This window comes from Leptosomus discolor, chromosome 2 (genome assembly GCF_034619465.1).
Source record: "Leptosomus discolor isolate bLepDis1 chromosome 2, bLepDis1.hap2, whole genome shotgun sequence".
Taxonomy (NCBI): domain Eukaryota; kingdom Metazoa; phylum Chordata; class Aves; order Leptosomiformes; family Leptosomidae; genus Leptosomus; species Leptosomus discolor.
Window position 1 is genome coordinate 751,940 of NC_141392.1, and position 20,922 is coordinate 772,861.

General features: G+C 40.3%; 1 protein-coding gene across 2 annotated transcripts in view; it reads left to right on the forward strand.

Annotated features, from left to right (window-relative positions):
- The first annotated feature begins 542 nt into the window (after window positions 1-542).
- The window catches only part of TTC27 (tetratricopeptide repeat domain 27), a 115,426-nt gene continuing 95,046 nt past the window's right edge, over window positions 543-20,922 (forward strand). For both annotated transcript variants that reach the window (XM_086460518.1, XM_086460517.1), the window contains exons 1-6: window positions 543-630; window positions 3,438-3,615; window positions 5,789-5,918; window positions 13,277-13,417; window positions 16,223-16,325; window positions 18,910-19,074. In XM_086460518.1, the coding sequence (XP_086316644.1) occupies window positions 543-630; window positions 3,438-3,615; window positions 5,789-5,918; window positions 13,277-13,417; window positions 16,223-16,325; window positions 18,910-19,074 (805 nt within the window). The remainder of the gene's footprint in view (window positions 631-3,437; window positions 3,616-5,788; window positions 5,919-13,276; window positions 13,418-16,222; window positions 16,326-18,909; window positions 19,075-20,922) is intronic.

The following is a 20,922-nucleotide window of genomic DNA, read 5'->3' on the forward strand; positions in this document are numbered from 1 at the left end:
GGGGCGGGCACACGGCACCTCCCCACCGCCCGGCGGGCCGAGGCGCTCCCCTGAGGGCCGGGCGCCTCGGCCGGGCCCCGGGGCCGCCCGCAGGGATGGCCGCACAGGAGCGCGCGGGCACACGCCTAACGCACGCGCGCGCGCGCACGCAGACGCAGACGTCCGCCTGCCTACGCCTCCCCGGGGTCAGCGCCCGCTCGCGCCGAAGCAGCGAAACACCCGGCCCCGCGGCCCCGCCCCGCCCCGCGCGCGCGGGCTCCTGCTGAAGCGCGGGGCTGCCGCCGCGCGCTCCACCCCACCGCTCCGCTCCTCCCGCGCGCCCGCAGCGCGCACGCGCCTCCTCCCGCTCTCCCGCGCTTGACAGGCCCGGGCTGTGCGGTCGGATTGCTGCCGCGCATGCGCGGCGCCGCGTCCTCCCGGCGTGCCCGGCGCCAGTGTCATGGCGGCTCCCTGCGGCCGGTTCCCGCACATGAGCTGAGGGGACGGCGGCAGCGCCTGTCAGCGCAGGGGTGCGAGGCGGCGGGGCGGGGGCGGCGGGAGCCATGCTGGCCCTGGAGCGCTCCCTGCTGAGGGGCTTCCTCAGCGCGGCGGAGGCCCTGGAGTGGAAGCAGGGCGAAGTCGCGGCGGCAGGTGAGGGAGGGGAGGTCCCGGCCCGGCGCGGGGAAGGTGCTGCTGGGGGTATCCGGAACCACCAGCCTCTCCGCCGGCCCTAGGCCCAGCCGGGACCGCGGCTGGCGGCTCCTTCCACCCGCGTCCGCCCCGGGGGCGGTCGTGTCCCCCCTCCTCCCGCCCTTTGTGCCCCCTGGAGCCCGCCGGTGCCGCAGGGCGGGGAGGCCCGCTGAGCTCTCCTCAGAATTTCTGGGCCGCTCCGTCAGGACTTCAGGGGGAGAAGCTGTGGCTGCAGCAGTCCCGGCCTGGCGCCCGCTTCGTGTCGGCATTCTGGTGGCTTTTAATCACGGTGCTTATTTCGGCTGCCCCTTGACCCTCAGGTGAAAGACTACCTGTCTGAGTTTGGCAGTGATAGGGAACTCGCTCTTGTGGCAAAACATGAGGAGAAAAAGTCTGGCATGAACTACATGTTGTGTGTTTTATTAGTTATTTAGTCATAGTTCCTTGAGGAAACAATGGAAAGCAGTCTCTGGAGGGGACTTGGGTAGGTTGTCACTGACCCTGCTTTTCTGCAGGGGAACACAGCAGCTTTTAAAATGTAATGTTTGTCATGAAAAAGGCACTTCCATATTTCAGACAGGGTAGTAGTACAGGTGTGCTCAAGTCATGGGCAGTGCTGTTTAGAACTTTCAGAGGTTGCAGTGTGTTGAAAGGCTCATTTATCTTTACCCAAGCACTTAGGAATTTTGGAAATGAACTGTACAGAGCTATTCAGCTCTGTTTTGTTTTGTTACTTCTTATTTAACCTTAATCACTGCAGTCATGCCTAGGTGATGTGACTGACATCTGTCAGATTGTCTTATTTTTTCAGAGTTGTGTATGCTGTTTGTGGTCTTTGGGGTTTTGTTAGGTTTTTTAGTGTTTTTTGTTTGTTAAGTAGTGTGCTGCTGTAAGATGTGGGGAAGACTGTTGTTGAAGAAAGGTATTTTGTAGTAGAGAAAGCAAATGGTGGGGTTGTGGTGATTCTTCATTGTCACCTACATGGACCCTTCCTATTGATCATCCTGAAACTAAATTTAAAGACTGTGAACTTGACTCTGTATAATGTCATATAAGAAGCTCAACACAGGATCAAAAGCAGATTTTCTGCACTTACAGTTAGGTTCCAGTGTTACTGGAAAGAGAAGACCTCTTCATTATTGTCCTCACAGCTAATAGTTACTCTTCACACTACAACATCACCCATCTGGGCAACCAAAATCCAAGTTAAAAAGCTGTCATTTGGTGAAAGAGTCTCCCCAAAGCATAAATTGGAGAAAGTTTCTCATTTTTTCTGTTCTCTGTGAGAGTATGATGTCAGCAGGGCTGCAGAACCATTACTGTTCTTTCGCATATGCCCTTCCAGGTGCAGCTTAAAGTGTTTTTTAAAATCACCTGGCACAAGAGATCTCTTGCATAATTCAGTTGATCATTGCTGTAAAGAGGAGAACTAAATTGTGGTCAACAGCCTGGTCCAGAGAGATTAGGATGAATGTCTCTGTCACCCGTTCCTACAAGGCATCTGTTGCTGCTTCTGACGTTGGTTCTGTGCTCGGTCTGCCTGGCTGGCTGAAGTTTAGACCGCTTGTTTTAGCTGGGGGAGCTTGGGGTGAGCGTTGGTTCACTTCCTCGCACAGCTGCTGCCTGGGTGGGTCCAGGCCTGTGCTGGTGTGCAGATGGGCACTCCTAACAGTGTAGTTGGGGTAACACCGGGTGCACGGGAGCGGCGGTCCCCAACTGGAATCGCAGATTAATATTAAGGCACCTATCCTGTGCAGACCTCTGTATGTTTCAGCTGCACCATTACCAGCATGTGGAATCAGCTGGTTTAAAAACAGTTAGTAGATCTGCATGAGTTGTAGCCACAGCTGCAGGGTAGGAAGATACTGATTTTGCTCAAGAACAGAAGATTTTAACATGGTGAAGTTGTTCTGACAGCTGATGGATTGATTGCACTGTAGCATGTCTGAAGAAAGAAAGGAAGATACCTTCTGTGAACAGACTTATAGTCTGGGTCAAGAACTTGATGGGTTTGAAGCTTCTTAGGAATTAAATGTGTAGCATTTCATGACTTCTCTTCAGGGGAGAAACATTCATGGGTCTAAATCCACCTTAATAGTTACTGCTAAGAATCTGGCTCCGTATGGAGACTGCTCGTTGATATAGTAAACTTATCATAGGAAAATAATTCTTTTATAAAGAAAAATCATATTGCCCATTCTTTGTGAATATTCTACACGTTTAAAAGAAGGACTGAGTAGTTCCTGCAGTTTTACATGAGAATTTATTCTCTAAACTGCAAATATGGAACCATTTTTGTTTGTTGTGTTTCGCCTGAAAGTGTTCTCTAGGCTGTGAAATGATTGTCTTATCTATAGGATTTTACTGTAACACACTCACATAAAATGTTTTGGAGGGAAAAAGCCTCTTGTGATAGTTGAAGTCATCTTCAGTAACTGTAGGGTACGTGTTTGAAAGGCCATCCGTGTATTTCCCCTGAAATTTCAGTGCAAGTTTTTGTTTTACATTCATCTGTGGTTTGTATGTCACTGTAACATTAATACAAGTTGTGTAAAATTTATTTTGAATGAAGTGGTGCTTGCTATTGCTGTTCTTAAGTTTCAATGCAGCTGCGCTTTTCCTGCAGCGTGAATGGAGATTCGCTCCTTGAAAGGGGAGTGGTGTGTGTTTTGGTTTGGATAGCTTGTGTAAGACAAGGTTGTTTCAGAGCTGACACTGATTTCTGTTTTCTTTTTTTCTTTTTTTTTTTTTTTTTTCCCTCTTTCCAGAAAGTGGATCATTATTGCAGTTGATTTTTGATGGGAAATATGAGGCGATATTTTCAAATTCAGCCATCCGGAATGTTTTCAGTGCATCTTCTGCGACTGAGGAGAACATTGACAGTTACTTGGAGAAACAGATTCTGGCATACCTGGACTGTTCTGCAGAGGTTGATAACATGGAAAGGTGGGAATTATTGTTTGTTATGTGGAAGATTAATAGAGACCATGTTTGATTTTTACAAAAGGAATTTTTAAAAATTCTATAATATGTGACATAGGGCCTCCAAAATTCTTGTTCTGACAGAAAACCAGAAAACAGATTTCTTGGGTTGTTCCACCCCTCCTTTGGGGTATCTGTTCATTATCATTGTTTCTTTCACTAGATGGTCCTGTAATGCGAGGGTTTATTGAAAACACCGGCTTTATTTACAGTGATTGCCTCTGAAGCTGCTGGTATGAAGAAGCCAACAAATGTGAATTCATGTTGCCGTGTATGATCAAACAATTCATTAACAATTTTCTCTCAGAAACGTTGCATTACATTTATGTGACTACTTAGAATCATAGAATCATTAGGTTGGAAGAGACCTCTAAGATCATCAAGTCCAACCATTGACCTAACACCACCATGCCCACTAAACCATGTCCCGAAGTGCCACATCAACACACTTTTTGAACGCCTCTAGGGACGGTGACTCCACCACTTCCCTGGGCAGCACAAAATGAAAGGGTATAGTCTTCAAAAGGTACCAGTGTCTGCCAGAAACATTTTTGGTTTGTAGCAGTCAAGTGAATTTGTTAAGCTCCATTAGTAATAATATAAGAAGCTTTGAATGATATCTGTGCTGAAGTTAGTTGTGACTTTCTCTTGATAGAAAAACTTCTGCTGAAAGATCATTTCCTGGTTTAGGCAGGCATTACTTAGAGCACTTAAATCTGTACGGTGTGTGTTTGTCTGCAGTGACTTCCTCGGTTAAAATGTGGTACATAGTTATTTTTCCTACCTGCAGGCCCTATGCCCTGTGACTGCCTTATGGAAGGAATTAATGCAGCTTTTGCACTCTGACCTTCCACTGCCTGAGGTGAAAATGTTTTTGCCTACTTTTTTTTAATGGGTAAGATGTCATTTTTTTTTTTCTGCTGAGAGATTCAAAGGAACCTCTACGTTCTAGCTGAGAAGATTCAGTAGAACACTGGTTTTCTTGTGACTTTTAGTAGGTGGGCTAAGTTCAAATACGCTTTTTTTTTTTTTCTGAACTGGAAGTTGTATTTCTGGAGATTAAAAAAACTCAATGGGAGTTGAATTCAATCAGAACCAGAAAGTTGGATAGTGTTAATCTTATTCATTTAGCACAATATAAACGCATACAAAATATGGTTTTTATAACAGTGTTAAAAGAACTCTTAAGGAATTCTTTCTCTGAAGTAAAAACTGAGCAGCTTGAGGGCAAAACAGCTCAAAATTCAGATCTAGATTGTAATTTCTTTGGATGTAGCCTGTAACTTTTTCCACTTTCAAATCCATGGTTCTGTAAGGAAAACAATATTTAAAATTTGCTGCAACTTTTTCTAGCATTTTAACTGCTTCCCCCCTTCCCCTGCCCCAGACACTTTTTTGCTATGGCACTTTTGACCTTTATGGCTTAAAAATGAAGTCTTAAAGCGTTCCTTACGATAAACTTACTGAATAGGAGGGGTTTTTTTTAAAACTTTTTTTCCTGCTGTTGCTACCCACTTCAATGGTTAACAGTTATCTTCTACAGAAAACGTAGCTTCATAGCTGTGTTCTAAATCAGTGAGTGGTAGAGGATGGAGCAATAGTATATGTGTTAACCGTGGAGGTGATAGTTTTGAACTTTTTTTGGTGTTAGTTTAATTGTTTTTTTATCAGAGGGAGTGAAAATGAACAACTATGTTAGAACAGAAGTAAGCATGCTGTTTTGGAACATATGCTAGTGCAATATCTTTTCGCTAAAAATACTGTGGATTAGATGTATCGTAAGAAAATCTAACCACCACGCAATAGGCCAATATGGGATAATCTGCATCCTTTGCTATTCTCCTTCTGATCTCTGATAGCTGGATACAGCTATAAATTTTGAAACATATCAGCTAACTCTGCTTCCAAAATGCTTGTCATTAATTACAACCCTCATAAACAAACATTTTTCCAAGCCTTTTAGTTCCCCATGTGCATTCTTGAATATACATTTATTGTATTTTCCTAACAAGAGATGATTGTTTGGTGTTTTTTTTTAAGGCTGAGGGTTTTGAATTAGTACAAGAATTACTCCGATCTTGTAGCCTTAACTAAAGGTGTAATATGTTGCTAACTGCTTTTCTTACCTATGTTGCAGGCAGAGGCTGATATTTCTCCTCGGCGTGGGCAGTTTGCAGCTCTTCGTTCAAAGCAATTGGACTGGGCCTCCTGTTCAGTTCAAGCTTCAGGACTTTTTGCCGCCTGCATTGTTACAGCAATTCAGTGAAGTATGCTTGGATTTTAATAAGTTGCCCTTTTGTCATCGCGGCTTTTCACAACTAACCGTAACACACAGATGTGTCGGAGGAGACACGTCTGCGAGGCACAGTGCTGGAGTGAATTGCCTTGCCTGTTGATCCTACTGGCTGCTGTTGCAAACACCTTCAGCTATACCAGTTTTGTCAGCAGTGTCCTGAAAGTAGTTCCTCTGTTTCTCTACTTGAGAGACTTCCTGCTGAAAATCTTGATTTTGGATGGGGAAGACATGTTTATTAGATGGGAGCATTTACTTGAAGGGCATTTGCAGTCAGTAAACTTTTTATTTATTTATTTTGGGATGTGTTCTTAGCTGGATCAAAGAAAGATACTTATAAATGGCTTAAAATTTTCCCTCCTTAGGGTGAGGTAGAAGCTGCATATCTTGCAACTAGCAGAGTATCTGGCAGATCATAGGAGAACAGTAGATTTGGATGCTTCGTGTCCTGTTAGGCTCATGGATGATGCCCAGTGAATTGTAGTAGTATTAGTACAGAAATGCTAACTCAAATAGAGCTTTTGGAAGAGGAGGGGAGTGTAGGCGATGAAGCTGAGGACTGTCAATTTTATTTACTTTGGCATCTTTTTACGTGCGCAACTAATCAACACTGTAACTTCTTTTTAGTGAGATACACATGTTGTTTCTCGTGGCAGTACCACACTCCATCGCATGACTGTCCTGCACCTCTGGTTCAGCACAGCTTCTCCAGCATTGATTTTTCTCTTGGAATTAAAGCCCCAGTAAAATACTAATTACCGCAGCATGTCAGAGGAGAACGTATCACTAGTCTCCAGTAATACTCAATCTAGACATGAGTTTGAATTAGAATTTCACTGTGAATAAGATAGGGACCATGAGCAATGTAAATGCTGTGAACTGTGGACTGAGGGAAAGTCTGAGTGTTGGAAAAGTTTCACATAAAACCATTGGATCTGCATTGCATTATTGTGGCATGGTTTTGCAAGAATTTCGTAGTTCGTAAAGTCCTTCCCTAGGTTGGTTTGCAAGGTTGTATCTCAAAATAACTACTTCAGGTACAGTGTCTCTCCCCTTTTTTTAAACAGATGTTTATCAGTTTGGTTTATCTTTTAGAGCTGACGTGGTGTGTGTATAGGCTTATTTTTTGCTCGATTTTGATACTAGAAATTCAAATCTCGTCTTCTGATGCCTAAATAAGTAATGGTGGAAACCAAGTGTACTAAACCTTCTAGGGTGTGAAATGAGTTAGCAGAAACTTTATGCTATTTTTGAGGGGAAAATGAGTTCAGTTTGCCTTTATATGTAATAAATAAGAAATACGATTATTTCTTCCATTCTTATTATTTGTTTATAAACTTTAAGATTATAGTATTAAAGTATTCTTACAATCTGTGGGTTCTGTTTGCTGAAGAACTGTAATATTCTGTGTTGGTGTATCTGTGCAGGCTGCAGTGTAGCACAGAGGCTGCAGCCCCAGATGATAGTCACCGAATTGCTGTCATTGACAGCGTTTACAGACCTTAAGACACAATGTTCATCATTTCTGTTAACTGTCCCATTTATTGTCTCTCTTAATGAAAGAGTGGGATACCACTGGCCTGTTGATAAGGGCACACGTTTCTGCTGTGGCCGTGAATGCGGTGCGTTGAAAGGTGTTTGCTTACGCAGAGGTGGTGTTCCAGAATCTAAATTGGCCAGAGATTGTAAAGGAAAACAGATCTGAGCATACTTGATTTCTAATGAGTACTGCATCAGATTTTGATATTGCTGCAAGGTTTAGCTATTGATGCATTCAGGCAGAAGCAGTTTACCTTCACTTATCTTCCTCCTATCTGTATTATCTTCTTCTGAAACGTTAATGGGTTTTTTCCGAGAGCACTAAACATTTATGTGCTAAAATATAATATCCAATTCTCTTCTTTATTAAATGTCTTAATTCAAAAGCTTTTGTATATTTTGAATTATCCTTATGAACTCTTCTTTCCAAGAATTCTTAGTATATAAACACTCCATTAAAATGAACATCTTGATAAACTGATGTTTTTGTGCTTCCATTAATCCACCTTTCCTCTCTTGCTTACACAGATACTCAGAAAAAGTGGGTTAAAAATATATCTCTAACTTTCTCCATCTGTTGTAGTCTTCCGTATTCTGTCATCAGAACACATACAGCCTCTTTTTAAACAGACCTTCCACTTCTGAGGTTTTGAGACTACAATGATCTTTTCCCATGTCAAGGTTAAAAAATTGTGTTTCTTTTAGGCTGCTTTAAGTAATATCACTCACTTTCAGCCTTACAATGCCTCATTTCTTTCAGGAACATTTTCAAAACTGTGATTCTTATTTTCAGAACGCTTTATTGGATTAGTCATAACTTCATGTTTGCAGGCGATGTAACTGCTGCCATTTGTATCCTTTGAAAGTTTCACCTCTGGTCAGTGGCGCAGTTTTGGTTCTGCTCCTAGATAGCTTCTGAACGCGTCATTAATTTCTTATGAGTGCACTAAGACTGCATGAGTCTATAATTAATTTCAGTGAAGAACAAATAAAATAGCTGCCTTTAGATGAGTTGCTGGTAGGAGCCTGTTGGATGTCTTCCATCAGCAATATTCACGAGTATGTGTACGCTATTTCCTATCCCCCAAATTGATTTCAGCCTTCTATGTAAATTATGGTCATGTTCATGTGCTCTATTAGGATTTCTTTTTATGTCCTGCAGAGCTGGCTTGTGCTTTTCTCTTTTGAGTCCACACATTGAAGTAGTTCAGTAACTTCTAAACGGAAAACCAGCTAGTGTTTTAGTTATTAGGTGTCTTTCAGTTTTCTAAAATAACTTTGAGACTTTACCACACCAGTGAATAGTCTGACTGATGCTACCTTGAGTTTTTTAACAAGTGGATTGTGTTAAAGGAAGATTTAAAAAGTGCTGGATTTCACTTAAAATGGATTAGCAGTTCTGGCTTTGAACTTGCTGGGATTAGGTGAAAACATTTTTAATAATAATGAGCTCCTAGTGTCTTAAAGACCTTTCACTGTTTCTTTGCATCTAAGGGAATAAAAGGTACAGAACTGTTGAAGATGCAGCATATTTATTCTGCCTTAAGTTTCAGATTTTCTGCGTATTAGCTCATACAATTGAGTTTAGTATTTTTAGTAGATGAGCTGGACTGTGTAGTAGGGCTAATTAAGACCACCAATGACTGTAAGAATGTTGTAGGGACAAGCTGCTTTAATTGTTTGTTGTCTGATTTCATATTCACAAGCACAATGTAGTTGGTAACAGTGAGAATCTCCATCTGGAAGAAGATCCCAATGTGTTAATTGATGATACATGTAAATAACTGGTAGGAATCCTCCAAATACATGTTTCAACAGCTTCTGCTGGCCTTTCTGTAACTTCCAAGTTGATGCCAAATAATGAGTTTTGGAATGCATTTGAATAATTCTTTTTCCTTATACTTGTTTTGCTGCTGCTTTTATGTATTATTTGATCCTTTTGCTGGGAGAGACTGAAATGTTGCCACACTTCTATTGATATTGATAGCCATGTTCATAATTCATATGAAAAACACCATTGTGCTCTGTAGTACTACTGTGTCAAATCCAATACGGTTCTTCAGCCTTGTTAATTCAATCTGTTGGGAATTCCTTTTTCCAGACCCAGATGCTTGGCTTCCGTTAGCACAAACTAGCCAGAAAGAAGGAAGAGTTGAATTTTAGGCTGACTGATAACGCTGTTTGAATACCAGTGACCAGCAAGATACAGGCTTTGAAGCTTTTGCAAATTTCTCCCTCTTGTGGGGAGTATAAAGATGGATGATAAAGGCTAAATGTGGAGGCAGAGTCTTGTAAGCAGAGATAATCTCTAAAGTAGCCTGCAGGCTTGCCCTACATTCCCTTTTTATGAATATAGAAAAGAAAGGAAGTTCTTAATGCAGCCTCTTGGAAAATGCTCCCTTAAAAATGGAGCAAAGTCACCTTCATAGGGAACATGAACAAGAGCATTCATAACCAAGTACTTTGACATGTAGCGCTCTCAGGGCAGACTTGCTTATGCTAGCTCACCTTCCCTGTCTTCAGTCTGCGACTCAGCTCTGCCTGGGTTAGCTGTTCCTGGTTTGGATCGTGAAACCGGAGGCAGGCTCCACTGTAGTCTTGTCTCCTTTGCAGAAAACTGGAGAGAAGTAGTTAGAAACAGAAACAAGTTTTCCGTCCCCTGAAAGTCTAGAGTAAAGAGTGAATTCTGTTCCAGAGGACCAGATCTTTGACTGGTGACCTCAGTACATCCTCCATTATTCTGGAAGTTGTATCACCTTAGCTTTGCCAAATGACAAATTGTTGTGTGGTAGTCTTGGTACTGTTTAAAATCTGAGAAGTAAGTATGTAAGTCTTAGTAGCCACACACAGACAGATTCCTTGTTTCATAGTTTGTTTGTTCCCCGCCACTTCCTTGTTTTAATCAAGTCTTCCCAAGCCTTTAGCCTTTCTACCTCTGTGTATGTTTGCACTTACCTTTACTTTAAGGATTTAAGACTGTGAAAGAGCTGATGAAATGTTGGGAAGGCCAGTTCAGAGCAGTTCCTGATACAAAAGTGAAGGCGTACCAAATGCTCACTTTGCCTCTAGGCATTATTATTAGCAAGGAAAGAACATGAAGCCCCTAAACTAAAGTTCTCGTACTCCCTATTCTCAGAGCTATTGAGGGTGAATGGCAGAAGCTTTTTTTCTGATTATCATTACTCAGGTGATAACAGTTGTGCTGGGAAGTACTTTTGAAATACTGTGAAAACGGACATAGCCAAGAGTACTGTCCAGCTTTTTGTTGGTTTAGGGCTTTGGTAGTAGTTACTTAACAGTAGCTGTTGGAACTGTTCCACTGTTTGGAAGCTGAATACATAACCAGCTGTATTTCAGAGATGAAAAAATACGTATTAGAGTGAAGTGAACTTCATTTGTCTTCATTTAGTTCGGGGGTGGTCAAACAGAACGACCTGCAGGTCCAACAGAAACTAGATGATTACCTCAGAGCTTCTCAGCATACGTTCATAAAGTATATGTTCGTCTAGTATATGTTTCTCTGCTTTAAGAAGATTGTTCCTGAATAAAATAACTACACGTTTTGATGGCAAGTCTGGTGAAGAATGGAAAGGCTCAACAATCTAACACAGATTTACTAGGTCAGGAACATTGTGTTAGCAAGTCTTGGGGTGTGGCCGTTTTGAGATATGTGAAATTTTTGAGCTATATGGGATAGGTTCGACGCTTTGAATACTTAAGTGTGTAAACACAAGAAGACAAGCTCAAAATTTCTTTTTACTCTTAGAGACAATATTTTAGGGATTTTTGTGCACTCGGTTCCTAACTTTTCAGGTCTTGAAGCTGTAAAAGCTTAAATGTCTACCTCTTATATGTAGCTGTTGTCTCATCTTAAAGACTACCTCAGGGCATTAAATTCTGTTGTTAGAATTCTGCACTAATAACGCAGGTTTAGAGCAGATGCTAGAAGAATGAATGTTGGTTTAGGCTTTCTCAGCTAAAACAAAAGGATATTTGCTTTCCTTTATGGGATTTGCTTCGTGGAAAAGATCATGGATTTATTAAAATAGAAGAGAGCAGTTCTTTGGCTCTGAGAATTGTTGGCTTATGGTCAAGGCTGTGGCATGTCATCATCTCTCCTTTCTCCCTCCCTCGTTACACTCCTTGTAATGTTACATTAGCTGGACTGAGCTCTCCAGTCAAAGGACTTGAAAAGCGAATTTGAGATTAATTGGTTGCTACAGTGCTTAAACAAGTGTAGGTTACTATAGCATAGCAAGGCTGGTTTAGAAAAGTAGTTCTACAGCAAAGCTGGTAGCTTCTTTGCTTTCCCACTGAGTGTTTTAAGTACAGGTCTACTTTGATTATAGAAGGAATCAAAAAGGAGCAGATGGAGGAAGAAAGGTTTATGTTAAATTGAAAATTATATTAGGTTTGCTGTTATGTGTATGTGTGTTAAAAATCAATCTTTGGAAGTACTGAATGATGACTTTCCCTCTCAAAATCGAAGTAGAGATGTTGGTGAGGCTGTTCCTTTCTGAATCACTAGTGGTTGGAGGGATCGGGTGTATTTCCTCTTAGCAGTTTCTTTCCTTTAGTCTGAAGTGCTTTGTCAGACTATTGTAAACTTTGTTTTCCACTGTGGGGTTGAAATGTCTGCAGTGATGTCATGCAAGAATTCCGCTTTGAGACATTAAGGCAAGATAAAGAGTTAACAAACCTAAGCAAATCAGGCAAAAAAAAGCCTGAAGATTACTCTGTTACTAAAAAGTGAACTAGGGCAATAATGTGGTTTAACAACTTTTGTCTTCAGTGTAACCTCTTGGTAAAGCTATCGAAAAGAGTTTCAAATAATTTAGGAATTACATTATTTGTTTAGTTTAAAAACCTGAAATGGGATTCAGGTAGATTCTTATTCAGTCTACCCAACCAGGATAGACGTTTTCTCAGGCAAGTGACGCCTCTTCTTCTCTTTCCCTTCCGTTCCCTTTTCTTGTCCCTTTCACACCAACTGAATACAAAAGCTCTACTTCTTTTAGCCTGCAAGGAAACCTGCCATATGAGAACGAGGAATAGAATGCTGAACTGACATCTCCCTGAGCCTGAAGATAAGCTGCTCGAATGCTTTCACTGCGTTAAAAGGGAGAGAAGAATAGGTGACTGTCAGGTGACAGTCACCACTGAGACAGGTTCCCTGGAGAGCTACCTCAAGGCCATTAAGCAAAAGAATTACTGTAGGGAACATCGTGCAGGAAAACATCCAAAGCAGGGGGAGGTTTTTGTTTATGGGACAAAGGGAAGAACTGCTCTAATATTGCTCCCCTGATGCCATTCCAACAGGAAGCTCCCTCTGGGGAAAGAAGAAGATAACATATCCTGACATCACTGGAGGAATATTTAGTGTATTTGAGTGCTGTAGGATTAATTTAATTAAAAAATTATTTTAGTTCTGTGATTACAAATTGGATGGCATGGATTTACCAGAAGCTTGTCTTCCTTAGGTCGTGGGAAGGATTGTATTACTGGACTGTGTTTGGGGATAGTGTTGACCGGACATTTCAGGTGGGAGGAAATACGAGTCTTTCAGATGGTGTTGATATGGTGTATCAGGACAGCAAGGAACAAGGCAAAATTCACACTGGCTTGGTAAAAGGTTGACACTCCAAGAGACAGTGTTGTGGCTTTTTTATGTTTTGAGCAGAATTGTTCCTTAAATACATGAAGAGTTATTTTTCCTAATTCTGTATTACATGATTTGTTTATAAACCTACTTAAGTTTCCTGAAACTTGTAATGTTTTTCGTTCTTCTTTCAGCCAAAAGTGCTGCATGCAGCTATTCTGAAGATGCTGGTTCTAGATGGTGAATCAGTCTATACCTTGACTTCTCATCCTATTTTGCTCCTTATAGCCAGGATAATTCTTGTGAATTCAAGACACAAACTTGCATCTCTTCAGGTAAGAAGTATATGACTAATGGTTATGACTGCCAGCTACTCAGTAATTAGTTCTCTCATGCTTTTCTTCATACCTCATTGAGTCAGTATAACTTCTGTTTCTTTTTCCGTAGCTCTGAGGTTTTTTCCTCTAAGTAGCCATTCAGACAAAGTGATTACAATTAAACACAAGTATCTTTTTCTTAAAGATAAGCTATTTTATTAGTGCCTTCCCCAAAAGAGAAGAAAGATGCCTTCATTACCTGGAAGAATTACCTGGAAGCAACTTTTAAAAAAGACCTATACTTTGTGATATTATTTAAAGGGGAAATGCCCCATAATGCAGCATACATATACTGTAATCCTTTGTAACAAGCTTTGGGATACTGTTCACCATTACTGTGTGAATTCTAAGTCACGAGTTCTAAATGCCAAGGAAGTCCTCTGTTTTGTGTGTCATTGTCCTCTACCTCTTCTGCAGGCATCTGTGTGGAGGCTACCTTAATTCTCTGTTGTGCTTGTACAGAGCTTGTGTAAAAACAAGATATGATGGACCTTTTCTTGAGAGGGTTTTTGTCTCTACCTCCTTTGTAGTTTAGGAGCAAGCAGGTTGGTAGCAGGACTGAGGGACTTCTGACAGCAGCCACTTCTCTTTATTGCATTCCAGCTGAACAGGAATTGGCTGGAGATCAAATTGCCACATGGTCCCTCTTTCTGCTTGGCTGACAACATCCATTCCCAGCTGGGTCTTTGTATGAGTGATGAATTAAACTGTGTGGGAGAAGTTGGCTGTACTGCCTTTCTGGAAGCCAAGCTCTTCCATCGTTTTCCCTGTTAATCACAGATGAGTGCTGTTGAATTTCAGCAATTGGGTCAGTCAAGGAGGCAAAAAATGTACCTGGTACAGAGAAGTCCCTTGCTGCCTCCCCTCGGACTGACATAATGGGGGGCCGCCTTCTGCCCAGTTGAGGTTCAGTTACCTGTGGCTACATCAAGTTTGGATAGTAGTTCAAAGGCAAAAACTACTTTGATCAACAGGTCAATGTAGCAGTTAAAGCTTGCCATTCTTTCTTGTTTCAGCTTAATTCAAAGGAAGTCTCTTAATACTTTTGTTTCTTTAAGATTAGTGTGAATAAATTTAAAGCAGGGTAAAGTACTCTGAAATATATTATCTAAAGCATTAATAAAGCCATGTTTTGTTAAAAAAGCTATTGTGCATGAAAGATTAAATGTTTAAAAGTCATCCAGAAATTCTTAACTTGGCTCCCAAAAACTAACATTGTTGATAAATATTGTGAAGAGCTCAGCTGGCTTACCTGAAACTTTAGAAGTATATTCTCTCTGATTCTAAAACGTCTGTGTGGCAAGTATCAGACCTCCGGAAATGTTATCATTAACCTGGATACTCAGTTGTGTGGGAAAATGAATACTTCATTATATAAAGCTAAACTGGAGTAAAGTAATTTGAAACTTCTTATTTAAATTGCCTTTGGGTTTCTAAATACGTGATGAAATGTTGGGATTTGACCTTTTTCACAAAGTCTGTTGTCTGTGTGCTTTTACTGTGTTCAGCTTGATATCAAAGTCATCTTTCACTGCTTTTTGAAATAGATGCTATTATTCTTTTTGATGGTGACTTTGTAGGGACTGTAACATCTCGGGACATTACAGTCAGCTACATGGGATTGGTTTAGGTGTTTCTGCTTGAATACTGGAGAGCCCTGAGGTTGACCTGGTGTAAGCATACCTGTGTAAGAAGCTGAGGAGATAAGTGCCTCTCAGAAGCAATCAAATGTGTTTCTCATAGGAAATGATTGGCATGCTAACAGTAGCAGAATAATTAGTAGTCGTTAAAGCCTGTGCAGAGGTGTGCCCTCTGTTCACAGGTGGTCATCTTAAGTATAATTTTGAGAACAGAACATTGTATTAGCCGTTAGCTTTTCCATGCACTTCCACCCGGTGCAGCTAGAGAGGGATAAGGTATGCTGGGGAACTTAGCATTTTGTGTTCATAATTTCTAAAGGCAGGTGGTCCCTGAGCTGTGGTGCAGCTCTGCTATAGAACGATGACTTAGTTCAGTAACGTATTTGCCCTTCTGAAATTCCACATAAAAACATTAATACTTTCAGTTGTGATTGTAAGGTGTTCTCATGAGCAGTTCTGGTCCTCTTCCACCTCTCTGTCTCCTTTCTACTCCCACCTGAAGACACAAAAAAGGTTAAACAGAACAGGAAAAAATGCATAGAAGGGCAACGCTGCCTTATGAGATATACTGAATGGCTTCCATACAAGAAGTAACTGAATAGTCTAGGACTTTTCAGGCTGGAAAGATTACTGAGGAGTGAGATCATGGCTGTCTATTAAAGTCATGAATGTGACACAAAAGAAGATAAGTAGGAAACAGCCTTTTTCTTTTTTTTTTTTTTATTTGTCTTTCTGTTACAAGAATTAGGAGGTATGAAATCAAAGGAGCAAGTGGCTGCTCCAAAATAAGAACACACAAGTGTTTCTTTTACCTCCTATTTACAGAGTTTCTTACCAGGTTGTGGTGCTAAAGATTTGCAGGGTTCAAAGAGCAACTAGAGAAATTAAGAGGAAAAGCCCATCAAGCTCTTACAGCACTGTAGAGCTGCTTGAATATGTTCACCTTTATGCTAGGTTAGTGCTCGCTTTTTATCTGAAACAGCTATTTTGGATGCTTTTATATTTTTTAGAAATTAGAATTGAATAATTACAAAATCTGTATTTTCAAAGCCACTTACATTTTTCTTTTTTTAAAAAGGACCTATATTTGTTATTAATTTGAAGGATCTGTATTTTCTTTCAGACTTTATCTTGGTGGACTCTAAGATGTGTGAATATTCACCAGCAGTTGTTAGAGGAGAGATCACTTGAGCTATTTACTCTTGCCCAGACCTGTATAAAACAAGGTATGTTTCTAATTACTCGGTTTACTGGCCTACAGCATCAGTTGAAGATATCACGGGAGAGGGGAGTTTGTAGGCACAACTCTCGCAACATGATGCTTATCAGACATGGATGTAACTACAGAGAGTAGGGAAGGAACAGAATTCACTTAAATCAACGTGAACTTTTATGGCACGTGCTATTTTCCGGCCTCTAAGCTGAAGATGGGAATAGGTAATCATAGCCAAAGGTTTTCCTCCCCCATGCTTATCACCATTAACTTATCACAAGCTCGCTTGAAGCCGTTCTGCACAGTTTGCATTCAGTATTTAACTGAGTTCATTTGGGTTTGAAAATGGAATGTCCTTATTCTTCTGTATCTTCATGAGAGAGAAACTTGTTTTTTCCTTTTTTCTCTATCCCCACCTAAGTCTTGAGATTTGTTACCTCTTTGCATTATACATAGAGAAAACAGACAACATCAAAACTAAGTTATGTAATATATATAGTGATGGTTTCAAAAACGTAATCTGGAAAGGTAAAATATCAAATGTATTTGTGTTGCTTGGCTTTTTTTCTAAGAGGAATAAACTCTTACGTGGACTGTTAATATCATTTTCTACGGCAACTAGTAAAGCTTGAAAAAGGAGGGAAGCTTTCATGTGCATGTGCCCCTCAGCGGTTAGTTAGCCAAAGAGTATTTAGTTTCACAAACCTGAAATTTCCAACCAATTGCATGAAGGAGGTTTTCTGTTGCCTTTAGAGATGAGTTGTCACGTGTGTTTTATTTTGACAAAGGCAGCAATATTAAATGCCAGAGTTTCAAGCCTCCCCTCTCCTAACACATCTGAATGGAGCTTTTTGGATCTGAACCGTATGTAGGCTCAGGTCATGCAAATTATATGGAAAATGTGAAGTGGGTTTTGTTCCTTGAAGAACTTCCAAATAAGTGACAAAGGGGTTAGCACAGTAATGAAATTGAGCAGAGGATTTTATTGGGTCATCTGCAGTGTAGAAGCAACTGACGTAGTGCTCTTACTGGGTGCTAGAAGGACTGGAGTGGGAGAGTTTTGTTGCAACTGATGTAAACTATGATTTTTGTATTTTTTTTTTATACTTTACTAGAGAATTTTGAACTAACTTCTAGAGTTATTTTGCGCAAGTATAGGAATCTTTTTTCAGTGACTTGTTTTGAGACTCCTGGTATGGTTTTCAGAGAAGGTGATGTAAAGTACACTCGAATCGGTAGTGAGTTTTTCCAGGCAGTTTTTGCTGCCTGCTACCTCTAACAGTTTATTTACTTTGTGATTAAAGCCATCGGGAATTTCAAACAAGAACCTTCATATTACATAAAGTAAATACTTAATACTTTAAATAGTCTTGATTAGGGCTTGAAAATCCCTCTTGCTTGATCTGTATCAACTTGACTAGAAAACTTTGTCTTAATTACTAGAGAAAAATACCTTCAAATTCAGGCGAAAGTCTCTTTTCTGTTTAAAATCCATTGTTCTGGAGTGTAAGGTTAGCATCATCACCTGAAGAGAAGACAGCTGCAGTGATTCCCAGCTGTTCGGAAGCAGCTGTTGTGCAAACCCAACAGCGCTCAGTGCTGTTTCCCATCCATTTGGCCCTGTACTAAGCGTGGGGTGAGGTGCTGGAGGGATGTCTTCGGTTTGGGTCATCAGTGCTTCTGTGCAGCTACATCAGTACTAGGGAAGCTTTCCACAAAGATCCTTGAAGTCTCAAATGCCTAAACTCATCAGGTTTGGGGATTAGCACTGAAACTGAATGATACTTAGAAAGGCAGTGGTAAGACTGTTTCTCAGTGTATCACTTTAGTTCTTTATAGCAATATATATGGTTTTAGCACAGATAATTTTATATTCAGGTCATTGAAACTTGCTAGCTATGGAAAATCAAGAAGTAATGTGTGATTGTAGACTATAACCTGTTTGTTGGGTTTTTTTCTTTGAAATGGAATCAAAATACTCAACTGGAAAGTTGCATTTTTGTGTAGTTTTCACAAGTGCACCTGCACATTCACTATCTTGTGGGCTTTGCACTGACAACAGCCCTTCAGAATTTGGTGGCTCAAACTATGCTTAAAGAGTCAGTAATTATAAAAAACAAAAGAAAAACACAAAACCCCCCACAAAAAAACCCAAACCAAACAAACAGAAACCCCCTGAAGAGTCATAAGTCCCCATTCAATGCTCTATCTGCTGATGAAACTTAATTTGAAACCTGCTACTTAAGGGGGGGTATTACTCAATGTTCTGTATTCTGAGTTCCTATGTTCTTTAGCAGGTCCAAGACAGATTTATTTCCTGCAGAAGTAATATATCCCAATTCAGCTTTGCTGTAACATATAAGTGAAGGTTATCTGTTTGTTCTAGTAGTAAACCTGAGATATAAAACTTGAAAAATGCTTTAAATAGTGCATATCTTTTATACACTGACTGTGGATTTTTAAATGTGTGGAGGTGTAAAGAACAGCAGGTCTGCTTTGAGCATAGCAGGCTTTTCCTACTGGTATTTTAAACGTATTTTGAACATGTCATTCTCCTGGACTGCACCCTAATAGCTTTACTTTTTCTTAATTTGCAGTGACGGAAGCAGAGACGTTGTTCGCAGGTGGTGAAGGCTGGCACTTAGCAGTTCAGTTCCATCTTGAGTGTGCTTATACATTTTTGTATTACTACGAGTATAAAAAAGCCAAGCAATGTTTCAATATGGCTAAAGACCTAACGAAACTACAGATTAATCTTACAGGTAAGTCTTGCTGGCACAGTCTTATGAGGATGGTTGGTTGGATCAAACTAGCCTACAATTTGTTGGGGTTTTTTTACATATCCAAATGAGAGAGACTAGTATTTTGAAAAATCTTGACTTTTAGCAGGTGGGACTTATTTATCTTCTAAGAATTAGCATTACTTGGAAAAGGGAAGGGAAATATGCCATCTAGTTACAATATCATCCCTAATATGGGTGTCTGAGCAGCTGTAGTATTACGATCATTCCTTCTTGTGTTTCATATCAAATTCTAGGTCTAGTTGTCTTTGTTATGGGATTCCTGAAACTAGTTGTGATCACGATGAATAATTTTGTTTGTTTGATTACTTGATGTAGGCTTTCACCCATTATGCCACTAACCTAGATCTGCTCTGTGTAAACAGCACTTAAAAGTTGCTTCCAGGACTGTTGTTATCACAGGAAATAAGTAGAAAAGTCAAATTTCTGGTGAACAGGAATATCAAGGATTTAATCACTATGGAAACTTTATCCTTTCAGAACCTGTTCCTTGGAGTCAGGCAAATCAAAAACATTACATGTAGAGATGTGGGACTGTTGGGTCTAGCTCGTCCTGCGAGGTAATCAGAATGACATCAAATGCACACCTTTTCTGTGCGAGAACTTTTGTGCTCGAGTAGAAACGCAAAAACCTTTCTATGGTTTTTTCTATGGACCTCTAAGGGGAAAGCACCAAGGAGCTGGAACTTGCATCCTCCTTTGTGTCACCGCCCTGCGTGTCGCTAGGCTAGCTGTTCTGTTAGATCGAGATGGGAGCTGCAGCTACCCCGGCTCGTATTCTGAGTCAGTTTAATTTAAAAAAAACCCAATGTCAAAACACCAAACGAGAAAAAGAAGAAAACCAACCAACCAAAAGCCACACACACTAAAAAAAACCCAGTGCAAAACCAGACAACTTTTGTGGAACTTCATGCTCATTTCTTCAAAGCTTTTAAAGGTTTACTTTGAAAAATACGTAATAAAAATCTTGTGGCATAATGTTTTTGCATACCTATGAATTGATTATATTCAATGGTATCTGCTTAAAACATAGGAATAATTTCCATATATTTGTTTGAAGAAATTCCACGTATTTCAGTTGATCCTACCCTTTTTTCCTATGTGCAACATGTACTGTACGTGTGACATGTTCCATTTGTGGTCTGTATTGCAAACTTGATATTACAAGGTAGTTTTGTTTAAAATTAACCTAAATTTTTTGTGGTTTTTGTTGAATACATCAGTGCCTGTGATGCTACTCCAGCTGTAAAAATTTAATTAAGTAAGAACAGGTAAAATCGAAGTGGCAGGTGGTTATTCACTGATATTTCTCAACTTATGGCTACATGGATTTTATTTTTCCCTTTAAAGGAGATCTTTAAATTTTGGATTAATAATATCTGTAAATCTACACTAGGGAAAAAACCCTCTTCTTTGGAGGGGGAAAAAATAAAAAGTTTGGATGTAGTGCAATTATTTGTGTTTTGGATTACTTTACCAAGAGGTTATGCCAGTCCCAGAGAGAGACTGTGGTGATGCAGTGTCTTGGAAAAATGTTGTGAAACTCCTAAAAGTTCTGTAGTTTATCTCCATAAATCTATTAGAATAGTTATGAATGTCTAACCTGAAGGCAAATGAACTGAACTGAACATGTGGGAATTGTTGGCATTCTAGACAAATTCATTTGACATGCATGTTTGGGCTAAATGGAAGGAATGTTACATCATCAAAAAAGAATTTGCTTTAATGTAAAAATTCAACCGCTAGCAAAGACATTTTTAAGGCTTTTGGAAGGAATTTCCTTTTTAGGAAGGGGTTTTAAGGGGGTTT